An 18,493-nucleotide genomic window follows, 5' to 3' on the forward strand; every position below is an offset into this window, starting at 1 on the left:
GACAATTGGACGAGTCAAACGAACCTGAGTTTGATTAATAAGTCTGTGATTGACTCAAATGGGTTTAAATAAGAACAGAACATAGGTCCAATTAGATTAGTTCTAATGAGGACAATAAACTAAGTTTAACATCCAGACTCCTGATTGACCGGTCTAATGGATCAGTCGACTTAAACTCCTGAAAATCGAGAAGATTTGTTTTTCTTGATTTATAATGATGGTATGCCTGTATAAATTGAATTAAACTGGTTTTGTACTGGTTAGTCGGTTTTGTACTGACTTATTTAAATTCAATTTTTCAGATGGCACGGACGATTACCACATTGACTCGTCGCGAAGTGCGGCGAAACCAGCTCCGAGAGGAGATTCAGGAGATAGAGTATAAGTCTGCTTATGGAGTTGACGGACATGTTAGACGGCTGGATAGACTATTTTGGAAACTTGAGCAAGAAGAGTTTCCAGTCATGGACAGTTATAGGATCTGGGCATTGATGCATTCATTGCCAGAGTATCCCAGGATAATAGCAGACTATGTATGGGGGCGTCATCAAGGGCGTGTCACATATTCAGTACTGTGTGAGGAACTACTTCACCATATGGGTGAAGAAGAGCCTGAAGAGTCTGAAAAGGACCAGGAGATGCTCGAGGAAGATCCAGAAATGGATCTAATGGAGAATCCTGAAGCTACCCCATCTGAGATTATCCCAAATGAGTCCCGGTTAATAGGGATAATGTTGGCTGCTATACTAGTGTTTGTCCTAGTGGGAGCAGTGCTGACCTATCTAGTTTATTAGTGTTCTGTTTGCTGTCGTTATGTACGAGCAGTGCTAGCTCATCTAGATTTTGAGTCATGAAATAATTTCTGTTGTTTTGTACGAACAGAATTATATAATAAAAGTTATGTTATATGTTAACTAACTTGGAAATGATTAGTTCATTTCATGATATGATTAGTTCATATAAATATGATTCGTTCATATAAAATGATTTGTTCATTAGTTGGGATATGTGTAATATAATTGATCAGTGTTGATTAGATTAGAACATACAAATGATGAGTGGAAACGATGTTATCACTTGATTTTGTAAACTAACTCTAATTTACACTGAGTCAATAAATAGTTGCACATATATGAATTACACTGAAATAATAAATAATTTATTTATTTATGTAGATCATGGCAACTAAAATCATCATAGCTGAACTCAATAAGGGTGAGAAATTATATGGGGATAACTACAAAATCTGGCACCTCAAGATACAATATGTTCTTGAGGAACAAGAAGTTCTGGAGGCTGTAAACCAAATCATGGATGAACCGGTTGATGGTTCCACAGCACAGCACAGACGTGACCTTGATGCCTATAAGGCATGGAAAAGGAAGGACTCCATTGCTAAGGGTATATTGATTAGTTCAATGGTGGATGACCTGGTATTTGAGTATGAGCCATTACCATCGGCTCATGCTGTCTGGGTAGCCCTTAGAGAGAAGTACAGTGGAGTCAGTCTGAGTAAGCTCCGTCAGTTGACTATCAAGTTTGATAGTTGTAAGAAGCGCTCGAATGTTACCATGGCCCAACATCTCAGGGAGATGGGTAACATGATTCGAGAGCTGAAGACTGCAGGTTATACGTTGATCGATGAACATCAGGTTCAGGCAGTTATCCGTTCCCTTCCTGATTCTTGGGAAACGATGAAACAGAACCTGACCCATAGTGAGAGTATCAAGACTTTCACTGATGTCTCACGCCATGTGGAACTTGAGGCAGAGAGGATTGAATCCGCAAGGATTTCGGGTCAAGCTTTTGTAGCTGAAGGTTCTGGTTCCAAGAATAAGAACAAGTGGTTCAAGAAAGGAAAGGGGAAAGGAAAGGAGATTAATGTTGTTGCTGCAAAAAACCAAATCAAGAAGAAAGGAAAGAAAAATGGACAAAAACCTAGGAGCAAGTTGACCTGCTTCAACTGTGGCAAGAAGGGTCATTTTGCTCGGGATTGTACTGAGCCTAAAAAGGTAAAAACAATTTTGTCTTCTTTCCACGAGCAATATGTTGCAAGTACAGTGTTGTTAGCTGATTCGTATCCTTTGTGGATTGTAGATTCAGGAGCAACGAACCACGTAGCTCGTGATCGAGCTACATATGTGGAGTACCGTCGGGTACCAGCTGGCAACAAATGGATATATGTAGGAAACAATGCAAGAATAGAAGTCAAAGGAATTGACACTTGCAAGCTCAACCTACGTGGTGGAGGCACCTTGTTTCTACATGATGTCCTGTACGCTCCTGAGATTCGACGGAATCTGGTTTCTGTTATTTGTCTTCTTGATTTAGGTTACAATGTAAATTTTTATAGCCGTTGTGTGGAACTTCGAATTAACTCTGTGTTAATTGGATATGGTTATGTAACAAATGGTTTTATGGTTCTTGATGTAGAACCAAATAATAATAGTTGTTTTTCAAACATTGCTCTTACTAGTAATGCTGATGTTAATGATGAAATTTGGCATGCTAGATTGGGACATATAGGACAAGAACGAATGAATAGATTAGCTAAGGAGAGCCTATTAGGCACTCATGCTAAGATTAACTTGTCTGTATGTGAGCATTGTCTTGCTGGAAAGACGACTAGGAAACCGTTTGGTAAGGCTATTAGGGCTGAATCACCATTGCAATTAATTCATTCGGATATTTGTGGTCCAATGAATGTGAAGGCTAGAAATGGGAGTTCTTATTTCATTACATTTATCGATGACTTCACACGTTTTGGTCATGTGTATTTGATTTCTTACAAATCTGAAGCATTGGATTACTTTATTCGTTACTTGAATGAAGTTGAGAATCAATTGGAACGTAAGGTTAAAACCTTGCGCACTGACCGTGGAGGAGAATATTTGTCTGATCAGTTCAAGACAATGTGTAATGAGAAAGGGATTATTAGACAGCTTACTATCCCTGGAACTCCACAGCAAAATGGGGTTGCTGAAAGAAGAAATAGGACTCTTCTTGAAATGGTTAGGTCTATGATGGCGCAGGCTAATTTGCCAATCTCCTATTGGGGAGATGCATTATTAGTTGCGACCTATATACTTAACAAAGTGTCTTCAAAGTCAGTTCCATCTACCCCTCATGAATGTTGGACAGGAAGAAAGTCGGATTTGAGTAATCTGAGACCTTGGGGGTCAGCTGCCTACGTTTATGATAAGACTCACGAATATAGAAAATTAGGACCCAAAGGTAAGAAGTGTATCTTTATAAGGTATTATGAGACTTCTAAGGGTTATGTTTTTATTGGTGAGCGACAAGATGGAACCATCTCTGAAATAGAATCAAGAGATGCTACTTTTCTAGAAACTGAGTTCCCAATACGAGGTGAAGTTGATAAGACAATTCCTCTATATGAGATAGAGGAGGAGGATAATGTTCCTTTATTAACAAATCAGGAGATGTCTGAATCTAGTCAACCGAGTGGGAGTAATTTGTCACTGAATGATTCAGTTTCTCAACAGTCTAACCTTCGAAGAAGTAGTCGTCAGATTATTCCTCGGAGAAGGTTTGATATTGAGAATGAGGCATTGATGGTTCTCCCAGTTGATGATGAGGAACCTCGAACAGTTGAGGAAGCTTTGAGCAGCTCAGTTAGAAAAGAATGGAAAGTTGCAATGGATGAAGAAATGGAGTCAATGAGAAAGAATCAAGTTTGGGATTTAGTCGATCTTCCTCCAGGCCAAAGGGCTATTGGGAATAAGTGGATTCTCAAAGTATAGAGGAAAGCAGATGGATCGATTAATCGATACAAAGCTCGATTAATTGCAAAAGGATATACCCAAATGGAGGGTATTGACTTTGAAGAGACATTCTCTCCAGTTGTGAAGTTTGTGTCAATACGTGTCATTCTAGCTATAGTAGCACAATATGACATGGAATTACATCAGATAGATGTAAAAACGGCTTTCCTTAATGGCAATCTTGACGAAAAAATCTATATGGTACAACCAGAAGGTTATGTTGCTGAAGGCCAAGAGAAAAGAGTATGTAGACTTCGGAAGTCTATATATGGGCTAAAGCAAGCGTCAAGACAATGGAACATAAGATTTAATAAAGTAATATTATCTTATGGTTTCGAAATGATCAATGAGGATCATTGTGTTTACCTAAGAAAGGAAAAAGGAAAGCTTGTCATTTTATCATTATATGTTGATGATATGCTAATAGCTGGAAGTGACATAAAGAGTGTGATAGAAGTTAAAAGTTGGCTTTCATCACAATTTGACATAATAGATATGGGAGAAGCAGAGTACATCTTAGGAGTGAAGATCGTTAGAGACCGATCAAAGAGGCTTTTGGGTTTGTCTCAAGAAGCTTATATCACTAAGATACTGCAACACTTCAATATGTCAGATTGTAATATTGAACAGACGCCTATTGCAAAAGGTACTGTCTTGAGCAAAAGTATGTATCCCAAGACTCCTGAGGAAATATGCCAGTGCTATTGGTAGTTTGATGTACACTATGTTGTGTACTCGTCCCGATATAAGCTATACTGTTGGCTTAGTTAGTCGTTTTCAGTCAAACCCAAGATCGAGACACTGGAAAGCGGTGAAGAGGATATTCAGATATCTTAAAGGAACAGCTGATTATTGCCTCTGTTTCCAAGGATCAGATATGAGCCTAAGTGGCTACTCAGATGCAGATTGGGCTGGGGACCTTGATGACAGAAAATCCACATCTGGCTATGTCTTCTTGCTGAATGATGGTGCCATCTCATGGAACAACAAGAAGCAGGCTTGTGTAGCCTTATTGACAATGGAAGCCGAGTATGTGGCTTGTGCAGTGGTTGTGCAAGAGGCTGTCTGGCTAAGAAGGTTCCTGAAGCATCTGAAAAATACTGAGGATGGTGGGAGTCCTGTTACTGTGTACTGAGACAGTCAAGCTACGATAGCTTTTTCCTAAGATCCCAAATACCACAGCAAAGGCAAGCATATAAAAATTAAGTATAATTTTGTAAGGGATATTGTTGACACGATAAAGATTATTCTTGAATACATCCCTACACGGAATATGCTTGCTGATCCTTTTACTAAGCCATTGACTAAAGAGTCATTTCATGGGCATATGAAGTCTTTGGAACTTCGGAGAATGTAACAATTGTAAAGACATTTTGATAAATGAAAATTTCCATGATCTATTCAGTGTATATGTCTTGGTTACATTCGAATAAAAGTCTCGATAAGCATGTTGGCAGATTGGGATTGGTCCACTCACATGGACAATCATCTCTATTTGTTGAGTACGAATAGAGGTAAGACCGTTGCTTATGGGACAACTTTTGTAGCTGTGAATAGAGACATACCCATAAGTTAAGGTCGCCTTGATATTTGTGTCAAGATGAGATCATTTGTGTAATGATTAGAGTAAATGCACCCACCATTTACTAAATCTGCTTGAAGCCAGATTAAAATTCATATGTTGAATTCAGGATTAGACATTGGGAATGTCTAGATCATAATCTGTACGATGTTAAAATTAGGATAAACATGCGCTCTTTTTGGTAAAGAGAATAACATCGTAGCATGTGATTCATACCACATGTGCTATGGCGACAAGAAGGGTTGTAGGAGAATGGATCCCTGCTTCTCTACTATGTAAGACCCTTGAGATTATAAGTTAATCTCGATTTTACCCTAAGTGACTATTTAGCTGTCTACTTGAAGTTCTGATCAGTGTCTGCTACTTTAGCATGTTTCCTATTGGCTATGGATGATTCGGTCTATGGAGCATAACTAGGAAAGCAACTGATTAGAGTGAATGGATTCTAGCTAAAAAGGAAGATTAATATTTATTTACATCTGCGACATTTATTCACTGGTACCGGTTACATTTTTAGTTCAGTACATAAAATGTAATTGTGAATAATTTGTTTGATTGGAGGTATTGAACATGCTCTTGACATATGGTCAATATGAGGGATTAGAGATGTTCATGATGATGTAAATAATTTAATCTGGGGTAAAGGCAAGTCATTTATGTCTTTGATTCGTTCTATGGACATTTATGTCTCTGACTTGTTCTATGGAGCAGCTAAGTAAGGTGTGACAATCTTCTTAGCAATTGAATGCTCACTGTGCTTGCTGTCGCACGAACCATTTTCCCTAATGTATGGAATGGATGTTCTGATCTGGTCTTTGTGACTTGATCCTCATAAAGTCTGTGTGACTTATTTGGTCTTTGTGACTAAATTTTGCTCTGGTCTTCGTGACTTGATCCTCATAAAGTCTTCGTGACTTATTTGGTCTTTGTGACTAATTTCGCTCCGGTCTTCGTGACTTGATCACCTTGTAGTCTATGTGACAGACATGGTCTATGTGACCATATGGATTGACTTGGACGAGTGGGAGATGTTGGGCGTTATACTTGGCAGACGAAAGGGTTCGTCCCTTTCGCTGCTGCAAACGCCAGGGAGACGAAGGGGCGTCCTTTCCCCTTCGTCTTCCTTAGCCTTCTTATAAGAGGCGTCCAAGTGCAGATCGAGGGTGTGAGTTTTTTAGCGAGGTGATCAGGGAGCATCGAGAGATCGTGGGAGAGCAAAGGGAGAGCATTCGGCTGGGATTTGGTTCGTGAACGTTGAAGCACTTTCCGGTTGCTCCGTGATCGTGCTTCCGACAGCGGCAACCTCTTCGTCGACCGTCGGCGTCTTCGGTTGCGGTTCTTCGGGAGATCACTGTGAGTGTTTATAATTACCGCATCGTTTTATTTTATCTTTGTATTGTTTTAGTTTTCATGCTCTCAAAACTACCAACAGTAGCAACTATCATCAAGCTACTCAAGAATTCTATTTGATTATTAAGTATTCACAGTGAAAATTTCACAAAACGCATGAATACAAGTTGTTTGATACAAAAAGAAGATATTTCTATTTGCTTTGAGCTAATCTATATTCAATGTTCTATATCGACGGGTTATCAACTAAGCCGACCCTTCACAAACTGCAAGTATCTGCACTTCGTGTTGTTCATTCTGAAAAAAGAATAAGGGCTATCGAACAGGAGGATTAATCGATTGATGAATTGATCACAGACTGACTGCTTTCCTTTGTTTGAATAAGTTGGGATCTCAAGCTCAATTCCTTGACCTATATGAAAAACAATTTGTGAAACTTTTGTTCTAGATTCCTAGTCAATATATCCCTGAAGTCAATGATAGATTTCCTCAATCTTCGATCAAAACCCTCTCGTTACTGGTACAACTTCCTAAATTTGAGGCTCCGACGTAAATATCTTCAGCCTGTTGCAAAAGTAGTCTACTAACATAAGACATTACCAGTCTGAGCATAGGATGATAGAGCTTACAAAAATTAGAAAGTGAAGGATCGAAACTACACAAAGGCGATAACAAGAAGTACTAGAGATACTTAACTACATGAAATACCTATTCGTGTGCTTGTTGAAGTATACTGAATCACTGATGCAAAATCTGTATTAGTTAATTGCAGGAGTGATTTTCCACTAAACAATCTAAGCACAGTATGATCGAACTTACAAAAATTAGAAAGTGAAGGATCGAAACAACAGCACAGAGACACTATAGCCTCAAGGTAGAAAGATGCAACACAAAGGTGAGAACAAGCTATGCTAGAGATACTTAAATACATGAAATACTTATTCATGTTGAAGTATACTGAATTACTGATGCAAAATCTATAGTAGTTGGAGGAGTGATTTTTCACTAAACAAAATGAATATATACAAACTTCTTCAAGTAACACCTCATTATTTCTCTTCCAAATTGTTACCTTTGGTTGAAATCTTCCCGTGCACGGTGACAATGATACCAGCTCTAGTAATGTCACATTCATAACTTCTTCAAGTTCTCTTATATCAACCTACAAATTCAGTAAACTAACCATCTTTAATCAACCCAAGAAACAAAACATACGTCGTAGGATTATTAACACAGTTACACAGGTATCATACCTTAACATCATCAGTAATTGGGAGTCGAAGTGAAGCATCCTGCAGAGCTTTAGTTATCCCTGACTGAATAATCATCTTCAACACTGTCCCACTTGTCCAAATGCAGCATCTAAAATTCAAAATGATAGGACATGGTTAATTATCCAATTCTCAAACCAAAAATATATATGAAACTAAAAGAAAGCTGCGAGTGATGGAATCATAGCAGTATCATGTTGAATAATTGTGAATGGAGAAGAGGTGGAAGAGAAGAAGCTCTATTGTGCATGAGACTTTGGTCCCACATTGGGAGTTTTTTTGACATCTTTGTTGATTTATATTGAGTCACATACATTGTGGATGTGAATAAATGCATGGGGAGAGACTTTTTTTTACGCGTGGGTGCGCAGGGGGTGCAAATCCAGGGTCCGGATTGCACTGAATCAAGTTGAACGCGACCTGCGCACATGAATGCCGGACTGGTCGGGGCAAAAATTTGCCCAAATGGAACGGTGACCGTTTCACTGCTCGGCTAATAATGGTCTTAATGGGCATTAACTCTGGCCATTGATTCGAGCTCCTATATAAGGAGGCTCTGATCATAGGCAAAAAAAAAAAAACACAACAAGTAGAAGCTTTCCACCTTATTCTCCTCCTCTGTCAACTCAGTTCGCACTGACTACCAGTGCTTGGTGGAGTTCACGGTCAGACTGTTGTATCCTGGGAAACAGACGACCTGAGTAAGCCTCGAAGCACCGCCTGAGGTGGGGGCGAATCTGTTTCAAGGACCTCGGTCATTCCGCTCGACCGACCCGACCTTCACTCGACCGATCCAACCGCTCGTCCGATCCGAGGTCAGAAACCAACCCCTGCTGGCAGCCTGAGATTATCTGTTCAGGTCTTTTCAACAGATAAGTGAATTTAAATTCAGCTAATATCCCGTAAAATTTCCGGCAACAGATTGTACTCCAACATATCCTACTTGATGAGTGATGGAATCACAGCAATCCTCGTTGATGTTCCATATAATGATCTCTGGAAACCATCCCAAAATTCAATATTGGTTTGACGAAATCAGAGATTAAATGTTTTGAATTACTAGGGTTCTAACCTCGCAGAGACTCTCTTAGCTTCCTCAGCTGCCTGAGCTTTTGCATTGATAAATCTTCACTGAGTGTAACTATTCTCTAGTAGCTTAAGCATGTGGATATCGTCTTGCCGAGAAGATGATTTGGGGGCTTTTTTCAACCCTGAAATGGGTTTAGTACACTGGGGTTGTGGCGGCTTCAGCGAAAAGAGCAGCTACCGACGGATCTGTTCAGATTGAGAGGGTGCTGCTGTTGACGGCCAGGCAACGCCGAGCTCAGAGATCGGAGGCAGATGGAGTTGGTCGACGTACGCCCTGCATGAAGCGTCCTCGGCAGCACCTTGCCTTCTGGCGGACATAGCCGGTAAGAGATCGGCCTCAGGCATGGAGGACCGGACATCGTGATCGCCCTCGATCTGCATGACGCTGGGGAAGAAGGGTTAAATTTGAGAAGAAGAGGAGGAAAAAGTAGCCGTTCGGTTGGGGACGAGGGCAACGGCTGAATCTCACTTCTATCGGTGTAGTGAAATCTCACTCGACTTTGATACGGACTTATTATTGGTTTTCAATAGGGACCCAGTAGGGACCCAATGTGAGAATGTGTAAAGATCTAAAAGTCATTTTAACAAAAATAGCATGATATCCAAAAGTCATCTTTTAGGTCTCCATCCTAAAAATAGCAAAATCTTAGATCGAGATCGTCAACATCCAGAAAGTTGAGAAAATCTCAGCTACTTTTTGGAAGTTATCTCAAAAGTCAACAAAGCAAATGTAATTAGATGCCGTAATTAGCCCTAATTGCTTCAAATATAATCATTAAAATTGCTCTAACCTGGATAAAACATTAAAAATATCATTAAAATTGCTTTAATATAAGAATTATGGTTAAAAATATTTCAATATCTATTAAAATTATTTTCAAAATTACTCTAACTTTATTAAACTTTTCCAAATACAAATCCGATCTTTACACCACCACGGCACCATCTACTAATTTGACTTTTTATTGGGAAAATGTCAATGTCAAATTAAGAAATCACGGTCGTTTTTCTCAACTAATTCAATTTACTTTCTTTTTTTTCTCAACCATAATTTACTATTATTTTTTTTAAAGAAAATAAATTAAATAAATATCTTAAATTTGTTAGAGCAAATTTCAAAAGATTCATGATAAATATATTTACTGCATTTTTCTTTTTAGTTTCCAGGTGCAGTTAGTATAATTTTTATAAGGAATTGATATATGAAAATGAAAATGTAATAAAGACAAAAGCAATGAATATATTTTGTATAAAAAATATTTAACATATTTTACTTTTTAAAAAGTTATTTCTTAAATATTTATTATCAGTAAGTATTGGCCTTATATATTTTTTTTCTAAAAACACCCACTATTTAAAAAGTAACAAAGAGATTATTAAATGCGAAGAATATTCTCTTCACTCTTACCATTAATAGGAAAGGAGTACTTCGGCATTCATAAAACATTGAGGCTGTTTTATTAAAAAGAATTATTTTATTTTATTTTATTTTTAGATTTTATGTTTAAAAAATCCTGAGGGCATTATGGTCATTCCGCACCGTCCTTTATATTCTAAAGGCCTCCTTGGCTACCTGTCACGGAGAAAAGAGGGATTTGAGTGAGAGGTACGGAGAGCGGGCGATTTGAGTTTAGGTCGCTGCTCCGTCTCGCTGGAGCCGCCGTTGGACGGCGCTGTACCAGCCATCGCCATGGTTTCCGACGAGGTTATCGCCAGCTGCATCGAGTCCATCCTCCGGCAGACTTCCGACCCCGCCGCCACCCTCTCCGGCGTCGTCCGCCAGGTCGAAGCCAAGCTAGGCGTCGACCTCTCCCACAAGTCCGCCTTCATTCGCGACCAGATCGAGATCCTACTGGGCCCCTCTCGCCTGCCGGCGGCCACTTTTCTCGCTTCCCAGCAGCCTCCTCCTGCGGCTTCCCCGCATAGCCCCTACATCCTCCTGCCCTACCTGCCGTTGCAACAGCAGTTCTCCACTCACCAGCCAACTTCCTCCGCGCCCTCAGATCCTTTCCCCCCTCAGCAGCACCCCGGAATCACTTTCCAGTATCCCCCGCCCCCGCCTCTGCCAGCTGCCGCCGTCATGGCAGCATACCACCTACAGCAGCAGCTCCACCAGACACCGCAGGGCGTCCATTCTGCCAACCTCCCCCCACCTGCAGCTGTCGCTGTGTCTGCGCTGAAGGAAAGGTTCTGCCTTTTGCTTATAATACATCATATACACCAACCACGTTACTCTGGGGCTTATATCGAACTATCCCTTGCTTTGCTCCACTTCTTATGTGATTATATTTTTCCATTTTTTATTATTTTTGAGTTTCCCTTTGCTAATGAGTACGGTGATTAATGGTTTAGGCGTCCGTAGTAAGAAGTTGGAGATTTGGTCTGACATATTAATTTATCTTAAACACGTGTGACTGGATAGAGTTAAACGAGTATCCTGTCTTGTTGTTATTTTCTGCGATCATCTTAAGATTTGGAACATCCAAGCTTTTAGACAAAAAGAGATCAAAAAGAAAATGGAGAAAGAATGTACTGCAAGATTATAGTCACAAGTACATTATTTAGAACTGCAGTTTTTTTGGATGAACTGAAGTGTTATGCTAGCATTTAACTGTTTGTTACTTTATTTGTCAAGTCGTTCATGATCCTAGCTGTTTATCTATGTTAAAGACTTGAAAAAAAAACCTTGGTTACTTATTTATCTCCAAGCTTCCTTACTCCTTGTGTGGCTTTTACCAATCCACAATTCTTGCACTGGCGTGGAATGAGTAAACTTGAAATGCAATGTACTTAAGCCTTAATGCTATGCTCTTTGATGATTAGACTGATTTGTATGTAACAGAGAAGATTGAACGTATTCTTAAGATTTCTTGAGGGCAGATTTGTTCCTTTTTTTGTATATACACTGATAACTTAATCTACTCAGATTGTCATCTTCATAATCATTATAATTTACAAGGACCAATCCTTTTTACTCCAACTATTTGAGGTTACTTACACGGATCTTATTCCTTTGGTGAACCATATAAAAGCTACATCACTAGTAATCTATTATATTAGTCTTACTATCCCCAAAAAAGGATCTACTTACCCCTTCGTTGTGTGTGTGTGTGTGTGTGGTCTTACTATCCAGAAAAAAAAGATCTACTTACCCCTTCGTTGTGTGTGTGTGTGTGGTCTTACTATCCAGAAAAAAAAGATCTACTTACCCCTTCGTTGTGTGTGTGTGTGCGCGTGCGTGCGTGACTTAAGGCTCATCTCGTGGGTTTTTTTTTTCTTTCTATTTTTATTGGGGAGGTAATCAATTAGTATGAAGTTCTGATTGGTAGTGTTGTGCAGTCTCATGTGCTTTGTGTCCAACCATTTTTTTCATTTTAAAATTTCACAGTTTATTTATAGCTGATCAATATATCCTACAGTTGATTGTATAAAGAAATGCATATATGTTGTGCCATTTACGTATTGTTCTGTAGTTGTTGTATTGGTTACTGTTGTTTCATCTACTGTGCAGTGCACCACCTAAGGCTAAAAGAAAAGGTGGTTCTGGGGGTCTAAACAAAGTTTGTGGTGTTTCACCTGAACTCCAGCCTATTGTTGGTGAGGCAGTAATGTCAAGAACTCAGGTTCATCTTACAATCAGCATATTCACTGTTGCAAAACCTTGCTCCAACAGTTGCTATCGTTCTGTATATTAATTAGTCATCACTCATCTCAATGCAGATTGTGAAGCAACTCTGGGCTTACATCCGAAAAAACAATCTCCAAGATCCTAATAATAAGAGGAAGATCATATGTAATGATGAACTTAGGGTGGTGTTTGAGACTGACAGTACTGACATGTTTAAAATGAACAAGCTGTTAGCTAAACATATTCTTCCACTTGATTGTGCGAGTATGATGGTTTATCTTGCATATTTAATTGTGCATCTTTGTCAGGCAAAGCCGAACAATACTTTTTTGTTTCTCTTTTTCAGAAGAGACTGCTTCTGAATTCAAAAGGCTAAAGGCTGAAGAGGTTACTACACCTGAAGTTTCTCAACTTGATTCTGATGGATATCCTCTTTCTATTTCTGTTGCTCTGGCCAAATTTTTTGGATGTGAAGAAAGAGAGATGCTCCAATCTGATGCTTTGAGCCGTGTATGGGACTACATAAAATCCAATCAGCTGGAGGTAAGTTCTAGCTATTTGCATGAAATGACATTGTCGGTTTATATCACGTATGCATAGTTCATTACTTATTGACACGTTTATATTTTTCTTAGAGGCCAATAGTTTCTGCTTGCATAATTACTTTTGATTTTTTAAGGATTGCTAAGATAGAGATGTGAAGATTTTGGAAAAGATTTAACATTCAAGAGCAATTAGATGTAGTTCCAAGAAAAAAGGTTGAGGTGGAATGAATATGTTCGAGGTAATAATGAATTCTATTAGTTAGGAAAATTGATCTGATGAAATTGAAGATGGAAGGGTAGAGAGAGATTATAGTTAATGCAATTAGAGGTGATTTAAGATCTTTAGTATAGCTTTGTACAGTGTTTAATGGAGGATTGAGATACATGTAATCAATTCCATATAGTTTGGGCTAACTCAATTCGATGATATCTGTATTGTTGCCTTTCACTCTTCAAGATATCCGAGTTTTGTGTTAATTAATAATTAAAATGATTAGCCATGTAACTTTTTGCAGAGTTTAATGGAGAGATGAGACACAGGTAGTTGACTCCATACAGTTAGAACTAATGAGTCAGTGATGATAGCTAATGTTGCCCTTTTAATCTTAATGATATCTGATTTTTATATCAATCAATAATCATAGTGTTTTTTTCTCTATGTCAAAGATTTTTTACTTTCACATTGCACTTGGATGCTATCACTAGAAGCATTTATTTACTTAATATACCCTTCTCATGGCATGAACTATATGCCTACAAAGATTGGGTTAGGAGGATGCTAGTTCAATATGCCTCTCAATACCACATTCATGAAAGATTAGTGTAGCATTTCTCCACTGTATCAGTCGCCAACAGTCTTTTTATTCTGATTGAAAAACTGCTTTTTGATTCTCTTATGAAACATTGTAATTTATTAGGAGGTTCAGTGAATGCTTTGTTACACCAATCAAAATACTTTATCTACTTGATACTCGGGGTTTGGGTGGTGAACTAGTTGTCACTATCAAGAGTTGTTGAATTGCTTGCCATTTAATCTAACGGACACATGATGATGGCAGTATAAAGTCAATTTCTTCCTCCATGCTTAGCGAATCAGTTTCCTTTTCCCCTTGCAAGATGCTATGTTCCTTTTTACGATCTTATGTATCCATCTTTATTTCACCCTCATTTTCTACGTTAGTACTTGTATGCCCTTGATTCATGTTTAGGTTATGTTTGTTTGATCATAGTCTTAAGGAAAATTTCACTTTGTTTTTACAAATAAGATTTATATAATGATTTTGTGTTTACATAATTGGTATTGTACCAACATCATTTATTATTTCATGTGAACTTGGGATCACCTGCATCTATTTGATATATCCCTTGTTTGCCAGGAGTTTATTATTTGTAATCAAATTTTTGATTCCTTAAGTTTTGTAGGATGATACAAATATGGTGATTACATGCGATACCAAGCTTGAAGAATTGCTTGGTTGTAAAAGTTTCCCTGTCACAGGCGTAACCGACATGCTGAAGAACCATTTATTCAAAAAAACATGATCCTATTAAATAGCTGGTTAGATGATCTATAACTATCATCTCCTCTTTACACTGTTTTTTTTAGTATGCTGTTTTTCTCTAGATGCCTTTTTCCTCTTTGCTGATTTGAGGATAGCTGACATTACTTGAGATGAAGCCTTGTTATTGGTCATAAGTACTCTTTACATGCTGATGATGAGTTGATGTTTACTGTCTATTAATGTGTTATGCTAGAATACTGTAATCATTATTCATGAGGAAAATTTTGCTGCAGTCTTCTGTGTAGAATTTGTAGAATTTTGTAATGCTTTGTAAATCTTCTGTTGACATGTGTTCCACTCTTATGCTCCATCTTTCTATATTAAGTTTTTTTGACCTTGCAATTTGAGTTTGGCATCATAAAAGAACAATGTATTATTTTTTAATTATGTTTTCCATTTTTCATGTTGATTGTTGAAGTTAAAATGTCATATTCTGAATTTTGATAAGATATCTCCTTAATATGCATGTAGTTATATTTAATGTAATCCTTAACTTGTTGTGATTTACTTTACCTAAAACACACAAAGGCATGCCCATGTTTAGAAAAAGTGAGGTGTACATTTTCACAGGTGCCATATATAGGTCAATTTACCAGATCATGCCCCTTTTAATTAACCTTTACCAAAACTCATCCCTTACTATTATTCTTCCTGTTTTACTCCTCAATTTCAAAAAACCCTTCAAAACTATGGAACCATATTTGCAAGTTGATTTGCAAATCAACTTTGGCATGATTTTCACTCAAAATCAGCCGGTTTGAGTACATTTGCACTTAAAATGTCGATATTAAAATATTTTGTGCATAAATATAGATAAATTTCCATGCAAGGCTTGCATAGGTCTAATTGCTAGAAAATGGTATGCATCCTGTTTGACAATTCAGTTTGAGGCATGATTATCACTCAAAATAGATTTGTTTGAATTCCTTTGCACCTACAAAATTTATTTTGGAGTGTCACACATCCTAATTAGCCCATGATGATCCACGAACTGATTTTAGCTCAAAATTGGCTTATTTAGTTAACTTCTGCCTAAATTGATCGTTTTGGGTGTTCTCACATCCTAATGGAGCATAAATATAAGAAATTGACTGTGCAAACATATTTCAGAATCAATTTGCTTGGTTATGATTGACACAGAATTCTCTACAAGTGAAGATTGATTTTGACCCAAAATCAGTTTGTTTGAGTTCTTTGTGCATCAAAGTGATTGCTTTGGAGGTTTGCATAGAAAAGTTGGCTAAGAGAAAATCCAAGAGAAAAGTGGGAAAATATCCTCTTTTTTCTCATGATATGCTTTCTTCTTGTTTTCCTTCTTCTTGCAACTTCTTCCCTAATCACCTGTCCTCCATCAAGGCATTTGCTTTTGTTGCGGGAAGAAGAAAACGAGGAACAAAAAACAGTAAAGAAAAAGATAGCAGGGAAGAAGAAGATGCTAGTTGAAGCGAGAAAAGGGAATAGTAATAGTAAATTTAAAACAATGTACAAACTCTGGCTACTAAAAACATGTATACATATGTCTTAACAACAGATCAAGAAAGAAAATCACACTTCAATCTGAAATTTCTTTTACAGATTAATAGTGAGAAAACTAGCTACATCAACAAGAAAACTCTAAGAATTAGACCGTCAGTCCTTATTGTGTCCCTTCCCATATTGAGATTGCCAAAATCTCAGGTTGAGCTGGCTGGTCTTTATTTTCGCTATTCTAAACTTTGTTATTTGTTGAATTATAGTTTAACCTACCCACAGGCCACAACTTCTAAATGCACTCCACGATGTCTTTTAGGCTCTGGACCCCTGCTTAAGCAATGGTTCATTCTGTCCCTAATCATATGAAATAACATACAACAACATTCTGGTCAATAAAAAAAAAGAAAATCTAGACTTGAAAATGCCTTGCGATCAGACACATTTCAATTTTCCATTCCTCCTAGTTATAGCAATTGCACAAGTTGCAAGCGTATGTTTCTCATTCTTCTTTCCTTTCATTCTTGAGAAGGGAATCATCCGCATGCCTCTCTTCTTCATGCACAAAGATGGACTATTATCTTGAACTTGTGATCCAATTTTTTGGCACTTGTTCTATGTTGTCACAGATAATATGGTATATGCTCATGCAGAAAATCCTGGCAGAAAATCCTGTTAGTGTTCCAACTTTATTCTTCATGAAGATTATTCACCTTATATCATCTTTTGTACATCTTATTTATCTATTATCGAAACCATTCTCTCTGTTTTCTATAATATAAAATGTTGCTCCTATGACTAGCACATGAGGTGTTGCCAATTTGAGGTCTGGGGTTCGAATCTCCGTATAGTCGAGGTAAATGTCTCCCTCATGCGCTAGTTAGTATTTCAAGGGCTAGTAGTCACTCATGATTTACTTCCTTGTTGGCTCTGGGATGGGTTGGCGGGGGCACTGGGGGCGAGTGTAATCTCCTTTTGTCAACTTGTACATCTTATTTATCTATTATCGAAGTCATTCTCTCAGTTTTCTATAATATAAAATGTTGCCCTGATGGGCTGATACAGTTGGCTCATGTAAGGGTGTTACTACTAATAGGCTTGGAGTTGATTCTCAGTGAGTGCGAAATGTTCCGTTGGTTGCCTCACCCTCTCCTTGCTTGTGTTGTTGTTGTTGGGTAAAACTCCCCGTGATTTATCTCCCAAACAGTGGAGGCCACCCTAGAGGGGCCGTCGAGGTGATGGTTTCACGTTTTGCTACCTATAATATAAAATGTTTGTTTCTAAATTTAGTTTAACAAGACTGCTAGTTTATTTGCAATTTTTTACTTTATAGTGCCTTCCTACCCTTGAAACATATATTTGAACATATCTGCTACTGCTGTATTTATTTTCAGTTTCTATTAAAGATGAATGAATTCTTCATGATTTGCCATGCATATTTATCATTCTCCATATATTGATCTTTATTTAAGCTTGAGCCATTCTCTCCATCTTCTATAATATGAAATGTCAACTTCTAACTTTGGCTTAGGTGGAAAGTCAGATTATATACAAATTTAAGTTACTTCATAATTGCATTCTTATCCTGGAAATATATGTTATGCATTGAAACATCTGCTGCTGCTTTATTTATCTTTCCTTTCACGATTTGTCATGCATATTAATTATGGTTGTTTACCATTTGATCATTATCTTTCCATAGTTTGCTTTATTGATGATCTGGTAGACTAATGCTGATGATCGATGATATAGTTGGTTCTTAGATTCATGGATGACCGATGTATATTGCTAATACCTTCTTACTTTTGCAGACACTTTTCGGTTTCATCAGCTTGATCCTAACACTTACAAGGGTGGAAAAAGAACTCTACTAAGACTTGTTACTGGTTGTATGTTATAATTTTAGAAAGTAGTTTCTAACTAGGTTGTTATGTAACATATTTACCAATGTTCCTAGTCACTATAGTTGACCTACAATGCTTGGTTTTCCGTTATGGTTATCGAAATCGCATTGGCCGTTGCTATCTTCTAGCAATGTATATGGAATACCTCGGAGATAGATGAATACAGATTGCAACCCCTCCACTCTAACCTTTTATTGACAACCTTTTGCGGTAGGTTGTGCTCAATGATCTCTGCTTGTAGCATACCACACTATCACTTAGCTAAATTTCAGCTGTGAAATTTCAGACAAATTTCTTATTCATGTGG

General features: G+C 37.8%; 1 protein-coding gene and 1 long non-coding RNA gene across 2 annotated transcripts; one reads left to right on the forward strand and one right to left on the reverse strand.

The window, feature by feature from the left end:
* Nucleotides 1-7,633: 7,633 nt before the first annotated feature.
* LOC122040262 lies at nucleotides 7,634-9,467 on the reverse strand. Its single transcript, XR_006128568.1, has 4 exons — nucleotides 9,061-9,467; nucleotides 8,593-8,984; nucleotides 7,971-8,079; nucleotides 7,634-7,879 (listed from the first exon to the last, which is right to left on the reverse strand). It is a non-coding gene; the product is annotated as an uncharacterized LOC122040262 (long non-coding RNA).
* Nucleotides 9,468-10,643: 1,176 nt separating this feature from the next.
* On the forward strand, nucleotides 10,644-18,130 carry LOC122043176. The gene is made up of 6 exons (XM_042603666.1): nucleotides 10,644-11,264; nucleotides 12,589-12,700; nucleotides 12,798-12,969; nucleotides 13,052-13,248; nucleotides 14,673-14,808; nucleotides 18,094-18,130. The coding sequence occupies exons 1-5, from the start codon at nucleotides 10,768-10,770 to the stop codon at nucleotides 14,790-14,792; spliced, it is 1,098 nt and encodes a 365-aa protein (XP_042459600.1). The 5' UTR covers nucleotides 10,644-10,767; the 3' UTR covers nucleotides 14,793-14,808; nucleotides 18,094-18,130.
* The last annotated feature ends 363 nt before the right edge of the window (nucleotides 18,131-18,493 follow it).

This window comes from Zingiber officinale, chromosome 2A, assembly GCF_018446385.1.
Source record: "Zingiber officinale cultivar Zhangliang chromosome 2A, Zo_v1.1, whole genome shotgun sequence".
NCBI classification, from domain to species: Eukaryota; Viridiplantae; Streptophyta; class Magnoliopsida; order Zingiberales; family Zingiberaceae; genus Zingiber; species Zingiber officinale.

Bases quoted from the DNA above. Each gene is read 5' to 3' on its own strand.
- LOC122043176 (XM_042603666.1), top strand. From the start codon at position 10,768: ATGGTTTCCGACGAGGTTATCGCCAGCTGCATCGAGTCCATCCTCCGG. The intron at 11,265-12,588 runs GTTCTGCCTTTT...TCTACTGTGCAG, and splicing joins GTGTCTGCGCTGAAGGAAAG to TGCACCACCTAAGGCTAAAA. The intron at 12,970-13,051 runs GTATGATGGTTT...TCTCTTTTTCAG, and splicing joins TCTTCCACTTGATTGTGCGA to AAGAGACTGCTTCTGAATTC.